The sequence below is a fragment of the Molothrus aeneus genome, chromosome 10 (genome assembly GCF_037042795.1).
Source record: "Molothrus aeneus isolate 106 chromosome 10, BPBGC_Maene_1.0, whole genome shotgun sequence".
Lineage (NCBI taxonomy): Eukaryota > Metazoa > Chordata > Aves > Passeriformes > Icteridae > Molothrus > Molothrus aeneus.
Genome location: NC_089655.1, coordinates 9,931,983 through 9,947,439, shown reverse-complemented (window position 1 = coordinate 9,947,439; position 15,457 = coordinate 9,931,983). Strand labels below are relative to the sequence as shown.

Genomic DNA, 15,457 nt, shown 5'->3' with positions numbered 1-15,457 from the left:
GGACCTGTTTTGCTAAGGTGTGTGAAAGGGGTTACTAGCGGTGCAGGGGACAGAACCCTAAAATACTGCCAGTGGCCACAGGCCACCCCCCTGCTTGTGGGTTCAGCCACCTTTTGTGTTTGTTTGTCTTGCTGATCTTCCTGGAACTACATTAAACATACATATGTCACATTAAATGTCAGCTTGTGAGAAAGATCTTTGTGCATACAGTCACAACTAGATCTGAAGGATTCTCTTGTTCTTGGACCTAAGCATAGCTACAAAAAAAATCCATGAAAAATAAGCCCGTGCTGGTTAATGGACAGCAGATAAGAACACCTGCCTTCCCATTTAGGATTCCTGTTTTCAGTATTGCCACAACACACAGATTTTAGACTACACTCAAGCTTCCTATTTGCAGGGGGAAAATCCTGGGACTAGTACTCCCAACAGAATACCTGTCAATTTATTACAGGCTGGGTTTTAATGTCCCAGCTCCCTTTATACCCATCTTACTCATCTAATGGGTGAAAAAATGTGTGGAAATTCTTATTTCATAGCAGGAAGCAGTGGGGAACAGACAGGTCTGCTGCCTGCAAGGCTGTACTTTTGCATCTAATACTTGAAGAGTTTGTCTTGTGAGAATATTTCAACAGAGAGCTCATCATAAATTGTATTGCTAGTACAGCACTAGAAATTTCTTGTGATCACAGAAGTAAGTACAAAACCCCCGTTCAGCAGAACCTCCCCATTAGATAGGGGTCTTATCCTAAAATAAATTAAATTTTTTCCACAGACTACCATGGTTTCCAGCCCATACAACAAACAACCCCATGCTTAATATTTCAAGTAACATTCAGTTATGTACATGGTGTGTGAGTGGATACAATCTTCAGAGAAAGAGGCCTTTAGAACAATAGAGAACAGAACTACTGCCAATATTTTATTTTTCCAATTTAATGAAACTGTGTGCATCTGATTCAGATTTTCTTTATCACTATGCAATTGCAAGTTTAAATTTTATTATTTGTAGCAATTTTGAAAATATACTTTTAAAAATCTGAATAATTTCAACTGAGGTGATCCTGCAATTATGTCCCTGTGTGTACTGCCAAAGCACATAACACAAAATCCATATTTATTTTAAATGCTACATGTGTTTATTTTAGCCGAACATTTCTCTCAGCATTTTGTAATACATAGCACAAAGATACTTCTACAAAGTGATAAAGAGTTAAAAATGTGCTTGTGAAATGGGCTGGAATCCATAGAAAACTTACCAAATCCTCCCACCTTAAAATTAAATTGTTACACATTTTAAAATGTTTCATAAGTTATTTTACTCTTGTGTAGTTTCCAAATTAAAATTTTGGTTTCAGCTCAATTTAGATTTAACCTGTCAATTCCAAGGTGTTCAACTCACATGTTTCTGTAATTCTCTGTAGGTCCACGAGGAGATCCTGGATTTCCAGGTCCTGTTGGTGAAATGGGGTCAGTTGGACCAATTGGTCCTTCAGGCCTTCTAGGAAGACCAGGATATGATGGAACAAGTAAGAGAAGTAGAGGATAAATGTGAACTGTACACCAGAAGGAAAGAAAGCAGCTGAAAGAAAACTGCTCTTTGGTCTTTCTTGATGCATCGAAGACTGTTCAGTAAAAATATTAACTCAGCCCTTAATAGCCAGAAAAAGAAACAAAATTATCAAAATTAACAAAAGTAGAACATTAGGAATGACTAGAAAAGGAACAGAAGACAAAGGAGAATACTACGATGGTAAATCCACAGTATAACTGTGTCTGGAGTGCTGTGCTTAAAATGTCTGCTCTCCATCCCAAAAAGATATAAAGGGATGTGCTGAGGATGGCTTTGCTCTGTATGAGGAGCTGGAGTCACTGGGATGTCTGCAAAAGAGATAATGGAGGGAAGGAGGAAAAGAAGCATTTGAAGGTCTACAGCAGGAACCTCTTTTCTTGTGGATCGTGAAAAACCTAAGGATTTGGATTCAAGCATTAGTTATATAGAAGCTATTCTTCAGGGCAGTCCTGAATGGTCTGGAGTTTCCTCCTTGATATCTCACATTCATGTTGTGTGGGTGTTTACCTTTCTTTTTTTTCAGGTCTTCCTGGCCTGCCAGGAGTAAGTGGGGCACCAGGACCTCAAGGCTTTCAAGGGGACCCTGGTTTGCCTGGAACAGGTGAATCAATCCCAGGAAGACCAGGATTTCCTGGACCACCCGGCCTACCAGGGCAGCCAGGAAGACAAGGCTTACCTGGACTACCCAGTAGGTTCAACAGCAATTCATATAACAAGAATAGAATTCTGCAGATTAATAGATCCATTGCTTTTGTTGGTGCTACAAATACAGAGAAGTGAAAAGTGCATTTTCACAGCTATTTCAAAGTTTTCATGGGATGTTGAAACTATATTTGTCCTATTAGCTTTTGATCAGTGAGATTTCAAGATTTTCATAGTTTTCTGGGTGATTTAAACCCACAAAAGTAACACACATATTAAAATTAAACTTTAAAAGCGCTTTGGTCCAATAGACTATTTTTTAACTGTTCAAGTTAAAATACTGAGGAGGAAACCCAAATCTGCATCCTTTAGAAAAGAAAAAAGTAAAGTTTTAAGTAGAAAAAATAACAGTAGCAACGAGAAGCAATGTGTCAACATGAATTCTAGCCATACAGTCTGTTGCAGTATAATCTATAAGCAACAACCTGTAAAGCATTTAATAAATCTCTAACTTCTTATGTGAGAATAACAAGAGAAGGGAGAGGAGGACATATGACCTAAGCTGGGGAAACAGTAAACCTGACTTATACTGGCTGGAAATTTTGTTTTTTCAAAGGTGTAATCTGTACTGACAGAGGGATCCCTGGAGAACCTGGACCAAAAGGTCAGATTGGCCTTCCAGGAAGAAAAGGGGCAAAGGGAGAGAAGGGTAAGTTGGCCTGGGTAACAATTTGAGTATGAAACCTTTGCCAGGAGTGTCAAATCTAAATGTGCAAGAAGTTCATGGCAACTTGGAGGTTGAGGCCCATCAAAGTACAGAGTTACTGTTGGCATTGGGGCTTCTGAGTCAGCAGAGTCCTGTTAGTGCAGTTACTCAGCACTGTAAAGGGAGACTGATAATCCTCTCCAGGTGAGATAACATGAGATAAAATGGTCTAAATGTGCTGCACTACTCACACAGAAAAGAAAAAGCTCAGCATTATTTTTTGTGTAGTAATTTTTCAGCTGTTTCAATGTAATTTTGACACTTTCATGTAGGAAGTCAAGGCCTCTGCTCATGTGGTGCTGGTCCTCCTGGTGCCCGTGGTGTGCAAGGACCTGCAGGTACTCCAGGAAAGAAAGGACAAATGGGATCCCCTGGAAGACACGGAGAAAAGGGCGACCCAGGCTTATCTGGTGCAGTGGGATCACCAGGGCTTCCTGTGAGTGCTTCCATGAGCTTCAGTAAACAACATCAACCTCTCAACTCAGCAGGCATTTAAGCAGAATGGTGGAGAAAGTGCCCTGAAAAATTATCTGGAACTTTTATCTACTTTAGCTTATTACACTCTAGTGAAAAAAGCCTTTACTTTTGGAGTAGACTTACTTTCTTTAATGTGCTTCATATAGTTTATCTTAGTCCCCAGAGTGAGCAGTAATTCAAAATATCACTTAATCCAACTGATTTAGGAATACCGTATATGATAATTTATTGGTCTTGCTGTGATTTTGATCTACTACTTCTGGTCTGACATATGGAATGTATATCCAGGATGCTGCCTGCCAAAATAATGCCAAATAGAAGGTTTTTTTAATACACTTCCTTGTGTGTGAGAGGTTTTTCTTTGAAAATATAGGTAGATATGCCCTGATTTATAACCGTTGCATTATGGTTGGGTTTTTGGGTTGTTTTGAGGGGCAAGTTTAGAGGGTTTTGTGCCTTTTTTTGTTTTTCTTGGTTGGTTTTTGTTTTATGAGATTTGGGTTTGTTTTAATAGCAGAACTGTTTGGTCACATAAGGAATTGATTAAAAGTTTCCAGAACATGTTCTTTCAAAAGAAAAAAAAGCAAACAAATCCATTGTGAGTCTGAGAGAAGGAGGTGGAAGGGCTCTCATTGAAGTTCCAATTGTTTCATTGGAAGATTTACATTTGCTCTCTTTTTTTTTTTTTTTTTTTCTTAAAACCCTATTACCTGAGTGGTGTATGTGAGATTCTGCTGCTTTTGTTCCTTTTGAGAGTATATTTTAGCCCTTGTGGCTCTGAAGTAAGGCTTGAAGCCTTGTCCTGAATTTTGCTGTTCTTAGGTTACTTAATTGAGAAACAAGTACAAAGTAATCACTTTGGAAAGAAATAATTCACTTCAGTACAGAACTGCTTTGGTCTAATGAACCATTTTTCTCCATTTTTCTGCTCTCTTTTCTTCCCAAATATTTCATTTTCTTTTCAGACACTAATAACTTATCACTGCCTATTGAAGATCTAGACATTGTAACAGATAGTCACTTCTAGTTCCAGATACACATTTTTCAGAAGTCTGCTGCCTGATTTAAAATTGTCAATCACATTATAAACTGGTTTTGCTCCACCTATTTTTAAGGGAAAAATTTTGAGTAGCAGAGGAAGCTGCCTAAATAATACCCCAGTTTTTGTACCTTGGTGGCCTTTTACTTCTGTGTAAATTTCACAGGGTTGTCTTGATCCATATATACTGTTGCAAGATCAGACCGTGACCAAAGATGATACTAATAGTACACCCTGCTTGGACATCTGAAAACAAAAATCAGCATAAAAATATAGAAAAGTATTTATTTTTCCCTCTAAACCTGTCAAGCCATATATCCATCTGAGAATATAATGTACCTAACTAGATGAAATTTTCTGTTGTTGGCTTTGTGAGTTCTCTCTCAAAAAAAAAGCATCACTTACTTCCTGCTGTGATCACTTCTGGGAGCACAGCCTCATCCAGCAGTCACCACCTTCCAGAGACTCCCTTCCTCAGTGGGTTATGGGTTGAAGTCTGCAGTGGAAAGAGATAAATGAATCATTCGATATTACATTTGCAGTCCCTCATCTGTGCAGCTGTGGGCCCAATGCTCTGGCATTACAATTTCTTTCAGTTGTTGTAGTGGTTTTGGTTTTCCAATTTGAGATTTCTCGGGGTTTGTTCATTTTTAACATGTGTGTGCACGGAGGCATGTTCAGCTTTCTAGTGTTTTAGCAAAGTGTCAATATTCAAAATGAGTCACTGATTGGTGCTACTAGGCACGGAGGAAGCTCTCAGCAGCTCCTCTAAGAAAATCATTTTGTTGGTGGCTTCTTCCCTCCTCACCAAACATCAATTAATGCAAAAGCAGCACAGTTGTGTATTTGTGTACATGGCAGAGCCTGAAAAGACCACGTGCCATTCACACTCCTATTTCTGACCATCAAAAGAGACCAGTGCATCCTTTTGGTTACTTTAATTGGTCTTTTTTAGGGAAACCATGCAAGAGATAGATATCTAATTTTCCCTTCAATTCCCACTTTGATTCCTTGCTGGAGATAACTGACAACTCTTTTCTTTGTCAATAAGGGGACTCCTGGTTCTGCTGGACAGCATGGGGAAAAAGGAGAGAAGGGTGATCCAGGAAGAGTTAGAATAAAAGGTAAACACACATTTTACTGTTAACCTTTTTATTTTCCTATACAATATCTAGGCAATAGTGTAAGCAAAACATTAATTTACTCTTTACTAAATCCATTAGCTCAGTAAGTTACTGAAACCTAGAGGGAATATATATCCAAACTGCTCTCTTGGTACCATCTCTTCTTGCTAAACACAAGATCAACAGAGTGTTTTATGGTTTTTTTCTCTATAGTTGAGCCATAAAACAGTTTAAGCATCATGTTATCAATGCAAACAAATGACTTCTCATGTCATGCATTTGATAATTAGGGTCTTCCAGAGGTCTGTACAAAGACTAAGCAGAATACAAATACTGTGAAATAATGAAGAAATATTATTGAACAGAAGCTACCTCCTGAACTGTCATATACCAATATCATAGCTGTTATCTCATATTAGGCCACCAACATCCTTCTTAGGAAAACCTCAGTCTCATTACTATTCAGATTCCTCTCCTATTTCTAAAAATTACTCTTGACCAGCCATTGAAGAGAAACAATAGGCCACCAGTTGCACAACTGGAATTCTTGTAATTAAATAGATCAAAACCTCTCTACAGTTATGGTTATGATTTGCAAAAGCAAAAAAAAAAAAGAGAACAATAAACTACAGCAATCTGATGGCAAAGCCTAGTTAGAAAGGCTAAAATAGTTATTCACAGAAGACTGTCCTTATTGTTTATAAAAAGTTAGCTTAGCTTTGGATGCCTGTGGGTTTTTTTACAGATGTTGGAACAGGGGAAAACATTTGCTTTTATTTGCAAAGGATTTCTTGACACAGCAGAATGAATCTTTGTGTTAGAATAGTTTTACTGTCCTTGATGCAAAAGTTACTTTCTCATAAATATTGGTGCAAGAAAATCTGTGGGGGAAAAAACCAAAAACCTTTGGGGAATATTGATGCAAATATTCTGTTGTATCATATAGCACTGCTATATCCTGACTTCACTGAAATCAAGAATAAATCTGTGATGTGTTTCAATAGTGAAATATTTTAACTCTATATATAGCACAGACAAAAGCCACATTCCTGTGGTGCCTGTGAACATCTCTTTTACAGAGAGACCAAGGTGTTCCATCAGGTATCCAACTACAAACTGCCTTCCTGAGCCTAAAATGCCTTGTTAAGGAATGTGAATTCAAGGACTGAGAATTATCATGAAGATAGAATCAACAGTTACCCAGAATTTCTTTAAGCAAAAATACCTCATCCCCCTAAAATTACGCAAATATTATTTTTTTTCCCCAAAAAATATTTTAAGGATTAAAAGGTGAAAGAGGACCTACTGGGCTTCCAGGATTTCCAGGCCAAAGAGGTCCTGATGGCAGAGATGGAGAACTAGGATTGCCAGGGGAAAAAGGAGCTGAGGTATGTTTGACTTCCCCAGACTTTTTCCATTTCAAGTGACACATTATCTTATGAAAGGTTATGAAAGCTTTTATGTACTAAAAAATTAGTTTCTTGTAAGCATTACTGTTTATTTTGGTACTCCTGATGATAATCTCTGCATATACTGTGTGCCAATATTACAGGGTCAGAAAACAAAAAATACACAAACCCCTTTGTTCCTATTGCCTTTGAATATTTAAAAATACTAATGTCATCCATGTAGTCTCTCCATTATGAAAGTATTTCTCCAGATAATTCTCTAGCTTGGTTTTTCATATTCAAAGAAAGGAGAGAAATTAGCTCTTATTACTTACTGAGAATTTATATTTCAGGGCGATTCTGGAGTAGCAATTCCGGGTGACAAAGGATCCCCTGGGCTCCCAGGACCTCCTGGGGTAAAAGGCCAGATGGGATTGCCTGGCTTGGGGCTTCCTGGGTCTCCAGGAGCCAGAGGTAGCCCTGGAGACTCTGGTGATATGGGTAATGTTGGGCCACCTGGTCCAAAAGGCCAGAAAGGTAATTTTGAATGTTTATGTTAAGAATGAAATAGCAAAATACATGTTTGGATGTTTGGTAGCATCCATCATGGTTTAATATGTATTATATATTATAGTGCTATTCATTTAGAGTGAAAATAATATTAATCTATAGGAAAATACAATTTATACTTACAGCTTGGCCTGGTTTTCTTGGTTATAAAAATGCTTGGCAAAAAAAAATCTACACTGATAGCTGTAGATAGAATTTAAAAGAAAATATTATTTCTTTCTTGCAATAGAGAGTACTGTAAAACAAATTGCCATGACAATTAAAAAAAAATTAACTTTTTTTATAAAAAACCTTAAAATTTTTGTATAAAAATACAACTGTTTCAACAGCAATTTGAAATATCACCAGTGTTTCATAGAAAGTATCAAGAAAAATATATTTTAAGATTCCCCATCAAGACTTCAGTAATATGGAAATAACATGTGCAAAAACAGTCACTGCACATTTGCACATGTGGTTGGGTAGTTCCCCAGAAATATTACAGTAAGTGTTCAGACTCCAGTTAATCTAAAGTCAAATAGGCCAGTTTCTTCTCCCTCTTGCTTCAGGTGAAACTGTCTGCATTACATCACCATATCCTGGAAATCCAGGTCCCCCAGGTTTTAAAGGTGTTCAAGGTATGTTTATGCATTGAATAATTTTTGATTTATACTGAAATGGAGTTTTAAGTTGCTAATTAAACAAAAGAGGCTATCCTAAAAAGCTACACTATTCTAGTTTTTCAACAAAATATGTGTTTCAAAATGTAAAACTGCAAATACACGGGAATGTAGACTCTAATAGAATCAAGAGCCAGACAGCTGCCATTTGCACCATCAGAAGGTGTGCAGGCAGCCTCCATGGAAATAATTAAATCAAGGTAGCTTCAAACTCCGTCCTGCCTCAAAGAAAATGCATGAGAGAGTAAAATATGGCTGGAATTGGGTAAGGCCTAGAGTATGTACATCTCCATACCAGGAGAAAGAGATGTGCAAGGCAAAGATATGCTCCAAGTCTGTAATTTCTAAAACTGTATTGCTCATGGCAACTTGCAATTGAGCCCTAAAATCTCAATACTTATCATCATTACTTCAACTTATTCAATTTAAATTCAAAGAACTCACCCAGGAACTGGCAAAGTGTTGCTCGTGATTGCCTCTGAGACATTTGAAATTTCCAAGCAAATGAGAAGAAATGGAGAGAGTGAATGTTCAAGCTGTGTAATCAGCTCCCTGACATCAGTGGGAACAAAAATTTATACAGACATGAGTGTACTGAGCTCATCTGCACCATTCCAGAAGCAGGACACAGCACAGAAGAGAATAAGAACTTGAGCTGACATCTGTCATTCACTAGGTTAATACTGTTTCATGACCACATGAAAATTTGTAGGAAATATTTTTTTCCTAATTAACACTGGTGATTTGCAGTCTGCTGTTAATGGAATAGGGAACATGTTCATTTAGAAAAACAGCAACCATGGATTTGTTTCTGACTTGGGCAGTGGCTCTTGCCCAAAGTGTTAGAAGCAGATGAAATCAGCTGGTTTTCAAAGTATATGAATTTGCATGGAATAAAGATAAAATCCTTAGATCACACATTTTAGTGCTCTGACAGCCTTTTTATGTATTTCATTTTGATTTTCAGGACAAAAAGGTTTAAAAGGACTCCCTGGGCATCCTGGACCAAATGGCTTTGATGGGCAAAAAGGCCATCAAGGAAGGCCAGGAGCAGGAATCCCTGGGCCAGAAGGTGAATTGTGCCTTCCCTAATTTGGGAGAGCTGCTGGGCAAGTTGTAATGCAGGGAAAGGTAGGGTGGGGTAAAGCAGAATTGAATTGAAATGAATAGCTCAGTGTCCAGAGAGCACTGAACCAGACAAGAGTGACAGTACTCAAGACAAACGCTGCCCCAAAGAAAACTCCTGTCACTTCCCACAGGAATTACCTCCTTCAATCCTCATGTATCATTAGCTATAAATAAGAAACATGAAATTTAATTTGTGATGTTATTTTTCTTTGCAAGGTCACAATTTAAATCTGGCTAAATTTGGACTACATTATTCCACATTTGGGAGGGGTGGGGAAACAAAACAAAAAACCTTGAACAACTCTTGAATTAAGTTCTATTTGAATTTAAAAATCATATCAACAGGCTTTCGAGGCACAGCTGGTGATCCTGGTGATGAAGGTGAAAGAGGATCTACAATTGATGGCAAAAATGGCCTTCCAGGTCCACCTGGCACAGATGGTCAGAAAGGTCTTCCAGGTGACACCACATATGGCCCTCCAGGAATCCCAGGCACCAGGGGACTGCCAGGACCCCCTGGTGCACGGGGAGCAAGGGGTAATCCAGGCATTCCTGGACTTCAAGGTACGAGCCAGCTTCTGTGAAACACTTCTACATGTTCAAAGGACAATATCTGAGCAAAGGTGCTCCTGCTTCAGAGAAAACTTTCTCTCATTCAGATCCATAATGGTGACTGTTAACATTGCTTCCTGTTTTTACATTTGCATTTTGCTGTTTGCTGCAGTGATATCTCCACAGCGCCACGTCCTTCCCACCCCATAGAGGACATCGCTGTTTCCTTTTACAGGTGTTCCTTTTGCCTGGCCCTAAGCAGATACACCCATCCTTCAGTGCAGGGAGCACCTACAGAACTGAGCCAGTGCTGTGCACCTGGTGCAGGCCAGTGAGCTAGTCCCATTCTGCTCCTACACATCAGAAACTCTCTTCTGTACCTATAGATGAGGTTGAATTTGTATTTGCTCCATAAAGAAAGAAGTTCTCCACAACAGCCAATTCTAAATTGCAGAAAAGCATCACTTTTCACAAACTATGCAAAAACTAGAGGATAAATAAGATACTATAGTAACCTAACATGTACATTTCAAAATTAAAACTAGGAATTTTGAGGGACAGTGAGTAATGGAACTAACAATTTTTTTTTTCCAGGACAACCTGGTACCCCAGGATTTCCAGGTGCCAAAGGTTTTAGAGGCCCAGAAGGTGATGTAGGAGCACCAGGCTGTCCGGGCTTCCCTGGCTCACCATGTGTCCCAGGCTTACCAGGACCACCTGGACTCAGAGGTGTCATGGGCCTGCCAGGACCTCAAGGTACACAACAGCCAGCATTTTGCCTCACAGCTCTAAGCTTTGCACATATTTTCTGCCAGATTTCATCACAAAAATCATCACATGATTTTTGTGGCTGGTATGACAAATATTGCCATGAGGGCTGCTCATTACTGGGGGTGTACATTATGTTTTGCACAGCTCTTTGAACTCAGGGAATGTAGACTGTGCATCTCAGGTGTATCCCAACTTCCCTTCCCATGCTGTTCCTTAACTGGCCAAATCACAGTGAGTTCACTATTAGTAATAAACAAAGAGTTGTCTCATATCTTTTGTCCTGAGTAACTTAACTGAGCTCCTGTCACTGCTGTGATGCTTTTATCTTCCTAATTCTTCAATAGAAGTGTTATTTAGGAAGAGCTAGGAGAGACATCTATCAAAAGTATTTACCTATTAGTAGGGATTTTTCACAGCGCTCTTCTATTGTCTGTCACTAAAGAAATACGAGAAAACAAACATTCCAATTGAAAAATATAGGCAGGGCAAGAACTCCAACATAGTAAAAAAAAGGTTTCAACTTACTTTGCCATGTTTGATGATTTTCAAATTTATAACAAATCTATCACTTTCTACTTTTAATATGCAATTGTGTAACTTTTGCCTGCCTTTACATACATAGATTGAAGTTCTCTTTCTCAGGCTTACCAGGCTTTAAAGGTCAGAGGGGAGACAGGGGCCTGGCTGGGCCCCCTGGAATCAAAGGTCTCAAAGGCTCTCTGGGCTCACGAGGTCTCCCAGGTCCTCCAGGCTCACGAGGTCCACCAGGACTTCCAGGAAATAGAGGACCTGTTGGCTTCCCAGGAGAAACAGGTATGTTACATATCCTGCAGACCACATCTCCCATAAGTTCTCTTGTAGAGGGAGCCCTTTTTACTGATGTTAAGATTAGCAAGTACTTTGCACCCACCTCCCTTTCCAACTTCAAGGATAAGACTGCAGCAGGGTAGAGTCAATCCCGTAGAAGCATCCCTTGTTCTTTCTCATATGATAAAAACAAAGGGATGAATATAGTTTGATGCATCTTGGTGCATCTGGTGCTTCAGTTGTTTTACAACACTGACATACTTCTATATATTATTTCCTGACTATTTGTAATAGGTTGTAATATGCTATAAGAGGAATACATTCAGGGATAACAAAATCCCTTGGGTGGCAGTCCTGAGGGACAAATGAGTCCAGGAAGATTGAACATTCTTCAAGAAGGAAATTTTTAAGGCATGGGAACAGGCTATCCCATGCACCAAAAGATGAGCAGCTGGGCTGAACAGTGCTTTAGCTGAACTCAGAAAAAAAGAGAGAGTGTTTGAAGTTTGGAAGAAGGGACAGGCAACTCAGGAGGATAAGGATGTATCAGGGTTATGGGGGGAGAAAATCAAGAGGCCCAAAGTGCAAGCTAGAACTCAATCTGGCTACTGCTGTAAAGGACAATAAAAATGTTTCTATAAATACATTAGCAGCAAAAGGAGGAGTAAGCAGAATCTGCATCCTTTATTGGATGGGAGGGGCAAAACAGTGACAAAGGATGAGGAAAAGTCTGAGGTACTTAATGCCTTCTTTGCCTCAGTCTTTAATGGCAAGCCCAACTGTTCTCTGGGTACCAGCCTCCAGAGCTGGAGGGCAGGCACAGGGAGCAGAACAAAGCCCCCATAATCCAGTAGCCACATGTAAGATCTGGTGGTGTGCTGGGGATAACTGCTTTAGGAGTAAGGTCAGCCTAAATCTTCAGGGGCTGACTGCAGGTAGGAGGAGGCAATTTGCCTCAGTAGAATCAGGGTTTTAAGAGAAGTTTGACCTTGGCATGAAGCCATGCTCCAACTAAGGGTTCTCTAGTTCTGATGATTTCCTAAGAAGTCCCTCTAAACATCCTGGTTTTGCTTTATGCTATTCCTCAGAATATGACAGTAGCAGTATAAGCAGACTTAACATGTAAATAAAGCATTTCATATTACCAGGAAGCAAAGGCATTCAAGGACCCCAGGGATTCCCAGGACTCCCGGGAATGCAAGGCCCAGTGGGAATCTTTGGTGTAAAAGGTGAAGAAGGAAAAATGGGTCTACCTGGGCCTAGTGGAGAATGTGGAGATATGGGAATGAAAGGTTTGTAAAAATCCACTTCACTCTGTAGTTATATTGCTGCTATAATTTAATTTTGTTACTACTGTGTTAAAAATCTGTTTAATTTTTATAGGAAAGACAATAGTCATCTGCAAGATGCAATCACAGGCAACTCAAAATTGCTGTCTTTCATAATTTCACAATCTTTCCTAATTCTTCTGATTTAATATCACCTGGGTTATGACTGAATAAACAGAAAATCAAGGAAAGGATTGCAAATTCTGTCTGCAGTGAGCCTGCTGAGAAAACCGAGAACCACATTAGTATTTGAAGACTTTCTCTATTAGGAAAGTCACCCCTCAAACTGATTTTCAGGACATGTCACTTGTGGGGGTGTATTTACATTGCATATGTTACTTCCAAGGTGAGAGGGGGCCTCCAGGAGACAGCGGCTGCGTTAACCTCCGTCTGGAGAAGGGCCAAAGGGGGGACCCAGGGTTTCCTGGGGAGCATGGACTGAGAGGTGACACAGGTAAGTTCATGAAAGCCCTGCATACACACACATTCCTCTGACATAAACCACTGGTGCTTTTCACAGTGTGGACTCAGGGCTGCAGTAACATCCAGCCATGTTTACAGGTTCCTAAACTGGCTGTATAATTTCTTTGGGTTATCACTAAGGCAATACACCATGAGTGAAAGCATTGCCATATTGAAAATCAGTGTCAAACACTGGGGCTTGACTCGACTGGTCATTATCTTGTTCTGCAATCAACTTCAGGTGAAAAAGGCAATACTGGTTTGAGAGGCACACGAGGATTTCCAGGAAAGAATGGTGTTCCAGGACTACCAGGTGACCAAGGTGACACTGGAGTGATGGGGTTTCCGGGATCACGGGGCTTGCCTGGACCAAAGGGCCTTCAAGGAATGACAGGTTTTCAAGGAGAACCAGGTGACCAGGTAAACAGAGTGGTAGTCAAGTATCCTGGACTTTGCAGTTTTCTCCTGCCTCTAAGAAATATGATGAAGGGTGCTTGTACTGTACTCACCCATTAGATGTTCCCTCTGAGAAGAGACAGCCAGTGTAGTAGGAACTGTAAATTCCCGAATGAAAAACTTCTGTGCCTTGGTTACATTTTAGCAGGAACTGTGCTGGGAGTTAGGAAAGGACCTCTCCTAGCTGCCTGTTCTGATGTAGTGCTTTGCCACGTGGTTGAAGTCCAGGCTCCACTACACTAAATAGGGGGGCAAAAATCAGATGCACAATCAAGTTTTTAAGATTATTCTTAAGAACACATTGACAAACCACTTACCACAGAGATCATAACATAGCAGCAGCACAATTATACAGTTAATATCTAGCTGCTTCTTCATATCCTGCTGTGTGAAGTGACCAAGGCAACAGACAAGACAAAGCAAGTCATCTTTGCCCCAGGCAGAGCCCAGGCAAGCAGTGTTGCTCAAGAACAAATACACAAAACCACACAAACATTTCATGCAGGGTATAATTCTTCACTTCTTGTATGCTGGGTAGGTAGACAGTGATGTTACATAAAGGAAAAGGCACAGTTATTTTCTTGGTAAAGGGATGTACTTTTGCTTGGCTTGTTTAATTAAATTTCTTTGCTGATTAAAGTTCATTATTCAAAAAGAAAAATTGGGAAATCTACATTTTTATTGTGACATCACAATATTTCTAGTTAATATTTATAGTACATTTTGGGTAACATACAACAATATTGGATATATATTTTATGGTACCTTTTAAATCAAATTATTCAAGCCATCTGTGGGGAAATTAGGCTGTTTGAGCCAAGAATGAGAATAAGCTATAAAAGCATAAATTCAAAATTATTAGCAAGTCTAACCTACAGTTTCTTGTTGTTTGCCAGTATTAGACATGTAACAAAGACAAGATTTTTTTTTGTTGCGCTTAAGATATAGCTTTGCTAAGAGAACCAAATGCTCCTGATCATTCCTGCTACACATATCCTATGTCAAACATTTTTATTTTGTTTTTTTTTTTTTAAATTAGGGTGATGTTGGCTTACCAGGAAACCCTGGATATCCAGGACTGACTGGCTCCAAAGGATGTAAAGGTAGTGAGTTTATATAGATACGGTGTGAACAGAGCAAGATTGTTAGGATATATGTAGAATAGATGGTGAAGACTCACTAGAAAATTATTTTCACTTCTGTCCTCTTTTCCCATAAAACATGGATGTAATTAAAAATAAGTCTTACTTACCTGAAGGCAAAAGTTGATTTCAGTATATTCTTTAACAGCGTGTTCCTTTAAAATAGGTATTGCTAATATAGAAGGTAAATTCCTGTCAAATTTCATAGAACTTAAAAATTCCATCAAAACCATGTACAAATACATTCTTATGAATATGGAAAATTTTTTCAAATCAAATAAGGGAAAATGCAAACAAAGTGAACTGTCATAATTTGCATGTGCCAAAGCAATTCTTATTTTGGGCTCTCTTAGCCCCTTCTGTAGCTGTTTATATCTATTAATGACTTTCCTGATCTTACAAAACTGTCCAGCTTTGGTGTTGTGGATGCAAATGATGCTTGTATAAAATGGAATTCATTGTACCTCAACAGGCAAGAGAGGTGACCCAACTCCTCTGCTTGGTACACACGGTCAGAAAGGGTCTCTGGGAGATCCAGGATTGCCAGGTACCTCTGTTTGATTGAAGACAAAA

The 15,457-nt window shown here is 39.3% G+C and overlaps 1 protein-coding gene across 1 annotated transcript in view; it reads left to right on the top strand.

Moving 5' to 3' along the window:
- Window positions 1-15,457, top strand: part of COL4A4 (collagen type IV alpha 4 chain) — a 61,830-nt gene that overhangs the window by 28,826 nt on the left and 17,547 nt on the right. Inside the window, exons 18-34 of the mRNA XM_066556615.1 lie at window positions 1,425-1,529; window positions 2,097-2,261; window positions 2,832-2,924; window positions 3,254-3,417; window positions 5,549-5,621; window positions 6,903-7,009; window positions 7,363-7,546; window positions 8,128-8,196; window positions 9,206-9,310; window positions 9,712-9,930; window positions 10,513-10,674; window positions 11,332-11,502; window positions 12,645-12,788; window positions 13,171-13,278; window positions 13,528-13,706; window positions 14,782-14,845; window positions 15,357-15,431. Coding sequence (XP_066412712.1) covers window positions 1,425-1,529; window positions 2,097-2,261; window positions 2,832-2,924; window positions 3,254-3,417; window positions 5,549-5,621; window positions 6,903-7,009; window positions 7,363-7,546; window positions 8,128-8,196; window positions 9,206-9,310; window positions 9,712-9,930; window positions 10,513-10,674; window positions 11,332-11,502; window positions 12,645-12,788; window positions 13,171-13,278; window positions 13,528-13,706; window positions 14,782-14,845; window positions 15,357-15,431 — 2,187 coding nt within the window. The remainder of the gene's footprint in view (window positions 1-1,424; window positions 1,530-2,096; window positions 2,262-2,831; window positions 2,925-3,253; window positions 3,418-5,548; window positions 5,622-6,902; window positions 7,010-7,362; window positions 7,547-8,127; window positions 8,197-9,205; window positions 9,311-9,711; window positions 9,931-10,512; window positions 10,675-11,331; window positions 11,503-12,644; window positions 12,789-13,170; window positions 13,279-13,527; window positions 13,707-14,781; window positions 14,846-15,356; window positions 15,432-15,457) is intronic.